The following is a 9,164-nucleotide window of genomic DNA, read 5'->3' as shown; positions in this document are numbered from 1 at the left end:
TTAGTATGTGGAAGGACGTTGACCTTTCACTGGGACCCTGCTTTGGGGGATTCGGCGGCTTGCTGGCGGTCTTCGGTACGCAGGGCTCTCCCCTGGCAGAACCAGTATGGACTGCTGGCCTGAGTTCCTCTGAGACTGGAAGATGCTTTGCTCTGCTGCGCTCCTCTCCGAACAGGTGAAAGTCAATCCAACGCCGATATTGCTCTTCATGGTTCTGGAGGTGCCATCAGACGTGCCATCAAAACACCTGCCCAGGGCGATTTCCTTGGCGATCCTCGGGTCTTGGTCAGTGACGGTGTAGATGCCATAGTTGTGCCCCAGTGGGTCGAGAGGAGCCAGCATTGTGTACTCACTGGAGTCGTTGTTTGTAGCCATGGGGAGGTGGTTCACCAGGTACTCGTGGAGCATGCTGTTGACGCTCTCTCGGCGGCAGCTGCCTTGCGGGACCACTTTCACGAGCGTGCGGTCCACGCGGTCTTGGTCGAAGAGCATGCCGCTGCACTTGAACTCCAGGCAGGCTGCCGACACGTCCGGCTGCTCCGAGTCACGAATGCTGCGGACATCCCTGATGCCGTAGAGCTTGCCAATGGTACGTGGGTGCGTCCCACCCATGTTACGAGATCTTACATTCACCTCTTGGGGTCCATTTATTTTTACTTTAATGTAGCAGGCTCTAAATTCCATGGGCTTGGGCCACCATGCAAGGTAGTCATCAGTCCAGCTCATGAGGTCATCTTCACTGAAGGGAACGGTATTGTAGTCATACCTGTCGCCCTCTATCCTGTAAAACCTGAAGTGCGCAGCGCTGTGTGGAGCTTCCTCGCATTCTCTTAGGTTTTCATAGGCGTAAATAGGGCCGTTGTTCTCTTCTGGGGAATTAGGGCTTGGCTTGGCCATGTTAATGCTGAACGCCGTTTTCTTAGTGTTGGAGTCCTCGTGGTCTGTTCTTCTGTAGTTGAGCTTGTTGAGATAGGGCTGTGGGACCCCAATAGCGTTAGGGTTGAGTTTGGGAGCAGAGGGCACAGCTTCAAGCTCTTCGCCTCCCATACTTGCCAAGATATAAGCTGCGTAGGCTTGGGGGTTTTGCTCATCACAGAAGGCGGGCACGCAGGCGCCGTTGGGACCAGTGACCACGCTGTCGAAACGGCCCCATGCTCTGGGGTTGGAGGAGAACCCAGGTTCTGGCTCTGTGTTTATAATAGAAATCACAACCCCTTGGATCTGTTCGCTTTGCAGAAATCTCTCACTTCTGTAGGCTCGGACTTTGACGTAGCACCGTCTGCTCTCTGGGACGTCCAGGTTAAAAAGCCGCCTTTCTTTGATCTCCATGTTCCCAACTAAAAAAGTTCTCTCCTCCCTTTTGCGCCGTCTGCTTTTCTCAAGGTTGAAGTCCCCTTCTTCCTCCCATAATCCTGTCTCTGGGTTCAGGGACCAAAGCTTCATCTCTTGCAGGTGCTCTGGCATTTTGACCTGAGCAGCATCCAAATGAACCTTCACATCTTCTGCATTAAGAGACTCAGTGCCCTGCTCGTCAGTGAAGTCCACAGAAAACATGCCATACGTACGGAGCGGGAATACGTCTCCTTCCTCATCTACAAAGTTCAGGTCACTTTGTGTCACAGCAGCCGTAGAGATGTTTCTTGGGTCCAGAAATGTCACGCTGGCTTTCACTTTGCCTCTGTAGGCTTCTCCATTTTTCCTATAAAATGCATCTGGAGGAATTTCTAATTCGGCGATTGGATCATCTTCTTCCATTTCTCCCAAAGAAATCACATTGGTTTCAGTGGATTCCAGTGTAACAGGAGCTTTCTTTCTTAGTAGCTTGATCTCGTGAAACACAGCACCTCCGTTTTCCTTGAAGGGCAGAACTTTTGTTGTGTTCACAAACTTCTGCAGCCGATCAACGAAAGTTAGAACCAGTCTCTCTGTGTCTGCTGGGACGTGGATGGAGAAGGTTCCCTTGTAGCCAGTCATACTCACTCTCTTGTTCCCCATGTAGATGTGGCCAAACCTCAGTGGCTCACCGTTATCCGCTGCTGTGGCTCTGCCTCGAACCGTTATTTTGGTCTCGGTGCATTTTTTGCAGCCACATTCTACGACGACTTTAGTGGGGAGCGTGTACCCGTTGCAGGAGATGTCTCTGGTTTCCATCTTGGACACCCCGCAGCAGTAGGAGACATTGTCCTTACACCGAAGCCCTTTATCCAGCTTCCCAGCGCAGGTCTTTGCTGGGCATTTGCCCACATCGTAGTAGAAGGAGTTGGTTTCTTTTTGGAAGCAGTCATGTGGAAGTCGGATGAGGTGGCTTTGGGGTTGGGAGTTGCAGGCTGCCTCTTGTCGTCCTGTTGAATAGGATTTCTTAATGAGCGGCACGAAATAATTATACAGTCATTGCTATGTGGTCTGAAACCCTCAGAGTAAAAGTTGCTCCCAATAACAGTGAGGTTTTCGCAGCCACAGAACAGATGTTTTGCAGGATTTTGGTTAGCTGAGTTCATCTGGCCCCCGTTTCGATGAAGCAGGTGCTCAGCTTTAACTTAAGGTACCTGATTAAGAGCGGTGCTGTTTGCAGGAGCAACCTGGCTCCTGCTTACCCACCACTGCCATCCCACCCGCCCTCAGCTGGATGTTCTGGCTGCCTGTTTTGGTTTTTTTTTTTTTGCTAGGGACAGACTAAAACATGTCCCAGGATTTAAAAACCAAAACAAACCCACAGAAATAGTCACATGTCAGGCAGCGAGTACAGCGAGAAATTTGCTGAAACCAGCAGATTGAGCTTGGCAGGTCACCTGCAATCCAGAGCTGCAGTTTGTAGAGAGCATCTGCTTCATAACCAGCTCACGCAAGTTTATGTGCTAACGGATGCATGAAATAACCCCCTGAATATTTTTCCTGCGACTTTTCTTTCCCGCATGTATCACAATTTCTGGTTTCTGCACCCCGCCGCCTCCACAGCTGCTTGGAGAGCATCATGCACATTTTCTCTTACCTATTACAGCAAGCTTGGCAGATTGGGACTTTGCCGACCCCCCGGCGCTGCTGGCCTTGCAGAAATACTCTCCCGACTGGTCTCTGTTCAAGTTCTTCAGAACCAGGTTGTTTTTATATTTGTATAAGGAGGGATCCAGCAGTGAGCCGTTGTGGTACCTGCCAGGAACAGGCAGGCAGTTAAGGGGACAGAGGCTGACCAACTGGCTGGAGCAGAGCAATGGCCTAATCCTGCATCCTGCCGTGTGGATTGTTCCAGACCTCTTGCCTCGGTTTCCCCACTTGTATTCTGGCTACGTGGCACCACCTAAAAGTGATTCCCCTTCCCCTGGCAGTACTGAGATGTCGCTGCCGGGTGGCTGGCAGGCAGGCAGGCAGAGCTGCCAGTTGTGCCTGCTGAGGTTTTTCAGACTCATATTTGTATGTTTTTCCAGTCAGTCCCTCAGCAGATGACGTTACCACACCTGTGAGAAACGCCAGCTCTGAACATCTCGAGGAAACCATCATTTGCAGAGGTCAGTTCCTGGCGTATTTAGCTGGTTTATAGCTAAAAAGCCACCTTTATGGAGAATGTAAGGAGACAAAAATTCAACCCGTGGGACAGGTAAGACTTCTGCCCATTCAAACTCGAGTTCCTTACCAGAGATAGCGGTCAGGGGCCGGGCTCCCAAGGGCATCGCAGCAGAGTGACACGCTCTGTCCCACTCTCCTGGCTTTGTCCTCGGGGCTCCTGAAAATGTAGGGTTTGCCTGTGGGAGGAGGAAAAGGCCATCTCGTTACTTTTCCCCTCCTAAAATACCGGTTTATTTCTGATTACTACATAAAGCCTCCTGCGTTCCCCCACTCTTTGGGGCTACCTGATCGTTGCAGCTGCACTTGGATCGCCAGGTTTCTTCTGTTGCTCTCAGGCACGGTGACAGTAGCAGTTGCGTATTTGGCTTTCTTTATTTTAAGGGTGTTTTTGCCATCAGGACAAACCCCTGGGATCCTAAACATGCCCCTGTTATCGGCTGTTGTCAACAGCTTGAGTTTCTTGGCTTGCAGGTAGACGCGGGCATCGGCAGCGGGCGACCCATCCTCGAGAGAGACCTTCCCGTGCAGGGTCGCATCCTGGCACATGCAGGAGTCGCAGTCGGCGTTGATGCGGCCCATGGGGCAGGTGACGTTGCAGGCTGGAGGAGAGGTACGTGAGTCAGAAAGCAGCCCCAAGTCCCTGTAACACTCACGGCACGGCCTCACATCTGCTTTTGATTTAGATGCAATAAGGCAGATACTGCATAAGGAATAAATTGTATCCAAAACATATTTTTACTGATTATCAACAGCTGTGTATTAGAAACATGGGGACAATGTCATTTTGAACCTGACAATTAGTAGAAAGCAGCCACGTGGATATAATTACATCTAGGAACTGTTGTTTACCTTCCCCAAAGGGCTGAATTTCGGGGAAACTTGAGTCCAGGTCGGCATGCGGGCTTTTAGCTCAACCCTGGCAAAATTACAAATCCAAATGCCTTAAACTTTGTAGGTTTCTGTTACCAACTCATCCCAAACATCGTGACTTTGGTCTATCTTAAAAGCTGTCTCCCTTTATTTGATGGTATCCTGTCTTGGGCAGGACAGAGGTTAATTGCCAAATGAGCACTGTCTGATGGGTTTAACGAGTGGTCTCCCAAACAGTGATTCTGAAATTTTTTCATTACTTATAGTGATTAATCCTAAATAATAATCAGTCTTTTCCCAAGGCAAGGGCTAAGGTCATTCCTTTTACAATCACAGAGCATCCCTATACAGCAGCTACCTGACAATTTTTTTAATAGCTGGAAATAAATGGAAGAAATCGGGGAAAATCTGAAACAACTTTCCTGGAGAAAACATGGACTACTTTCAGAGTGACTTGTTTAAAAGGGGATTATAAGAATAATATAATTAATTACAAGCCTCTTCAGCAGAGACTGCGGCAACTCAATATTCCCAACTCTTCTTTCTGGGGCTGATTGCATGGAGGCAGTTGCCTGCAATCGCTGACTTCACCTTGAGAGCTGCTGTTATAACAAGATTAATGAGATTTTTCCTGTATTCCCAGGATCTTTATGGGTTCCTATGATTCCCCATATCTGGATCCGCCCCTTATCTTGCTATTTGGCTATAAACTCCCCATGCTCTGCTCCTGTAGTACTCTCCAGCCCTGCTTAGGAAGGCACCGGCATCATGAAATTTTGGCAAGGGAGAGCAAAATGACAGTGAAGGGAGTACAACGCCCACGCAGTGGTGAGATCAGGACATCGTCCCCTGCCCGTAAGTGAGGTTATAGGAGCACCTGAGCAAACATGTCCAATGCAGAGCCGCCCTTCCTCAGTTGCTTCATTACAGTGCACGCCCCAGAGGCGCTCAGCTAGGCAGGATCTGGTACGCTTCTGCACACCGGTTTGGCCACACTTTCCTGAGCATTCGCTCCATTTCGACCATGGAGACAAAAACCTTTTTGAATCTTGCACCAGTGGACCTTGAATAACATCAGTGGTGTGTTACTGAGATGCATGTTACACGTACAGCTGCCCGAAAACAGGCAGTTAGTTTCTTAGCAGCTTCTATATAACAGCTTCTATATCTCACACTATGCATTTGGATATTACGCACCACATGGATTAAACAAACTCAAAGCATGTTGAGGGAGCTGGGAAATAAAGCACGAGAAGGCGCCTGAATGCTTCTGACTTAATTCCCCGCAGGCTACCGAATTCAAGATGATTAAGATAAACTCGAGGGGAGCAAAGTGCACGCAGCTCATGCTTAGTGTTGAATAAATTTGGCTTAAAGGAAATCAAACACACATTGTCGTTTAAATGCTGTCTGAGGGGCAACGCTCGCCTGCATTTCAAATGTGGTTAAATAAAAAAAAAAAAAAAGAGGGTAAAATTGTTGGTATGATCATGTTGAATGTCTTTAACCATACTTCAACATGTGTTCTCTATAGGCGAAGTGTGTGTTCTATTGTGAGCACCAGTTTTACTGTGTGCAAACAGAAGCCTAAGATGCTACCGAGCAGGCTGAGCATGTTAGGGGCCAGCTGATTTGTGAAATACAAAGAGCGTTTATTGAGAGTTTAATATGCGGTTAGATTTTTATAGGAATTTCTTTAACCGGCTACTAGATGGTATTAATTTAAGCTGCTTTGAATGGATGAATCCACTCCAAGTCTGTGGTTTAGGTTTATTTTTAAATAACAATGTTCTAATAATGTTTACGAGGATGCGCTTGTGACTAAAGTTTCTAAAAATGAGGTCTTTTGGAAACATGTGCCATGTCATCTCCCACACCTACTCTTCCACCCGATTTGTAATAAACCAGGTCGGGTTATTTCCTAGAAAGGCAGACAGGCACATGGCTGGACTATTTGAACAGTGATGGTCAAAACCAAACCCCTGGCTTACAAAAGCAGGTGGCTGGAAAAGGCCATTTCAATAAGAGCAGCCACAGGAGCGTTTGGGAGTGAGCGCTTGGCTTAGATGGGTGTATTTTTAATCTGTTGGCATGTTGGCATCCCCAGTTCAGCATCCCAAGTGGCGCAGCCATAGATCTTATTTAGCAATTTGGGGGATGCAGCAGGAGGTGGGCTTGGGGACATGGTCCCTTCCCAGGCAGCACATGGATAAATGCCTGTCTGTACTTGCCCCAAGCAAAAATTTAACGTGCAATGGATTAAAGTGGCGTCTCAGTGAGATCCTAAGCTTGTTTGGGTTTGGCTGCTTTAATCTGCAGGGCTGGTGATGATGAGAAAGGAGGAAGGGAAGCCGGGGGAGGAAAATGGCATTATATGGCTCTGGGTATCACCTCAACAGCAGAAAAAGCAGAGGACGGGGGAGAAGCTGAGGGGCTCGAGGGCTGGCGGGGGCGTGGGGAGGGACAGGGCTACCCCGCGGCACTGGCCGGCAGGAACGTACTGCGTCTGGCGTAGGCGAAGGTCGGGTCTCCCCTGCGAGAGCTGCTCCTTGTACCTGCGGGCAGAGGATGCGTGGGGTGATTCAGGCAGGGTTTGCCAGCTCCCTGGCCGAGCATCCATCCCTCCCGCCGGCCCGGCTGCACTAAGGTCAACCCAACCGGGTCTGGCACACCCTCTCCTGGTGGCAAAACCTGAGTTTACAGCTCACTGCTGCCAAGGGCAGATGCTTTAGTTTCCAATTGCGTTGGTCAAAAACTCAAGGTTTTGCTTTATTTCTCCCTAGAAAAGCAGGAGTCAGCCTCAGCATCACTGCCTTGTGCCATCCGCTTTGAGGGCAAAACAATTTTCCTGGTATTTTTGCCTAAAAATACTTCCCAGCAAGTGGAGGGGACGTCTCTCTGACTGTCCTTGTTTTCGGTGCTTTGATTCTCCCCAATGGCTGAGAGAGCTGCTGGGAGCAGGACAGAAGGTTGGGAAAGTCCCCTAATCCCTCAGCTATGGCATCAACGCGTCCAGCCCTTTCAGTGCCTGCTGGAATTCCAATCCCGAGCTCTGGGCAGTAAAGCTTGAGAGGTCGGGGTATCTCCTGCAGATTAACGAGCAGAGCGGGCTCTGTGGGTAATTAATGCCCCATGGGCTTTAATTCTAAAGCAATGGTGTCGCAAGCTGCCCCGGGCGTGGGGACAGGCTGGGCAGGGGAAAAGCAGGTTGGAGCATGTGCTTGCCCATCCCTGGGCTCTCCTCGCCCTCCCAGCCCGCGCGTGCCTCCCGCGGGAGCCGGGGCTGTGGTCACGCATTTGACCTTCACTTTTCCAGGACATGAGCCAACAGCATGTGTTAGCGATAGCCAAAACCCTACAGGAGGTCGCGGATGATTAACATTTATTCCATTGCCTAAATGTCCTCATCTACTCAAATAATATTGTTTGGTTGTAAATTAAGGCTGAAAAAAAAAAATAATTAAGGCTGAAAAAAATAATACGCACGCAAACACCCCTTGTCCCAGCGAGGGAAAGCCGCCCGAGCTGGGAAATAACTTACTCTCCAAGCTGAGCATTACCAGCGGGCTGAAGGTTTTGTGTCCTATCTGGATCCTGCCGAGGGCTGGTTTCAGAAACTTTTGACCTAAGGGTCAATAAATTAGAGATTAAGTTAGTTTAATAATAAATTAATAAGATTCAAGGGATTGGGCAACCTTAGGCTCAGTTTTTTCGATTGCCCTTTGGGTTGTGGCTGGTTAGAGCTGCTGATTGGAGCTCCTGTGGGATGTGGTGCATCACGTGCAGGAGATGCCAAGTGAAGGGTGCGATGGAGATGTCCCTGAGGCTCGGGTATGATGCAAATTTGCCATTTCCCGTATCACCCGAGAAAAACATTTTTGTGCTTTCTCTGTTGGAGCAGCTCAGATCAAATAATCTCTCTATAGCTGGAGATACAAAATATATCCTGCCTCTCCCTGTGTGGGGAGAAATGAACCCGAGGTGGATGAGGTTGGTTGTTGCTATGGGACATGGGCTGGTTTCTGCACTTGCTGGCCACCTGCGTGCCTGAGGAGGGCTGGTGGTCATGCCTGATTCCTGGGGTGCTCGCTGGGCCAGTCCCATTTAAACTGGGCAGTTAAGCCCAAAGCTGCTCGGCACTGGCTCTCTCCTGTGCCCAACTCCCAGAGGCTCAGCAGGGCTGCTGGGCACCTGCCCAGTGACAAATTGACTCTCCCTCTTTTTCTCCCCAGGCGTCTGGCCAGAGCACTTCAGGGCAAAAAACAAATCCAAAGAGCCTACAAACATGTTTTCTCTGCGAGACCCACTGCAGCAGAGGGGAAGGTTGCTTATCGCTCAGTGCTTTGGTTCGTGCAACCCACCAGAGCCAGCAGCGGACAGATGCTGCTGTTCCTGAGCATCTTCTCCTGGAGAAAAGACACGTCGCTGCTTCCCGAGGGCTCAGCTCGGAGGTTGGGGTTGTTTTGTGCTTGCACAATGAATAAGGCACTGGCCAGGGTGGGTCTGCTTGGAGCAGAGGGAAGCCAGGATAGGAGCTGGGGTGCGGGCTGGACACCACGGGGTCTCAGGGGAGGCAGGCAGGGATGGTCCCAGCATGGCCGGTGGGCAGGGAGGCTCATCCCTGCTCAGCCAGAGGGCTGGCAGGCTGGCAGACGGGCCATGTCCATGCACTGGGGGCTGGATGGACTCCAGCCCTCGTCTAGAAGTCGTTTGGCTGAGTGCATGCTGCGCTG

At 50.0% G+C, this 9,164-nt stretch overlaps 1 protein-coding gene across 1 annotated transcript in view; it reads right to left on the bottom strand.

Annotated features, from left to right (window-relative positions):
• The window catches only part of CILP (cartilage intermediate layer protein, nucleotide pyrophosphohydrolase), a 13,552-nt gene continuing 4,388 nt past the window's right edge, over positions 1-9,164 (bottom strand). The window contains exons 4-10 of the mRNA XM_009887439.1: positions 7,973-8,056; positions 6,933-6,986; positions 5,309-5,494; positions 3,846-4,160; positions 3,629-3,737; positions 2,990-3,147; positions 1-2,342 (exon numbers count right to left, since the gene is read on the bottom strand). Coding sequence (XP_009885741.1) covers positions 1-2,342; positions 2,990-3,147; positions 3,629-3,737; positions 3,846-4,160; positions 5,309-5,494; positions 6,933-6,986; positions 7,973-8,056 — 3,248 coding nt within the window. The remainder of the gene's footprint in view (positions 2,343-2,989; positions 3,148-3,628; positions 3,738-3,845; positions 4,161-5,308; positions 5,495-6,932; positions 6,987-7,972; positions 8,057-9,164) is intronic.

Source organism: Charadrius vociferus, unplaced genomic scaffold, assembly GCF_000708025.1.
Source record: "Charadrius vociferus isolate BGI_N301 unplaced genomic scaffold, ASM70802v2 scaffold190, whole genome shotgun sequence".
NCBI classification, from domain to species: domain Eukaryota; kingdom Metazoa; phylum Chordata; class Aves; order Charadriiformes; family Charadriidae; genus Charadrius; species Charadrius vociferus.
This window is presented reverse-complemented; position numbering and strand designations above follow the sequence as displayed.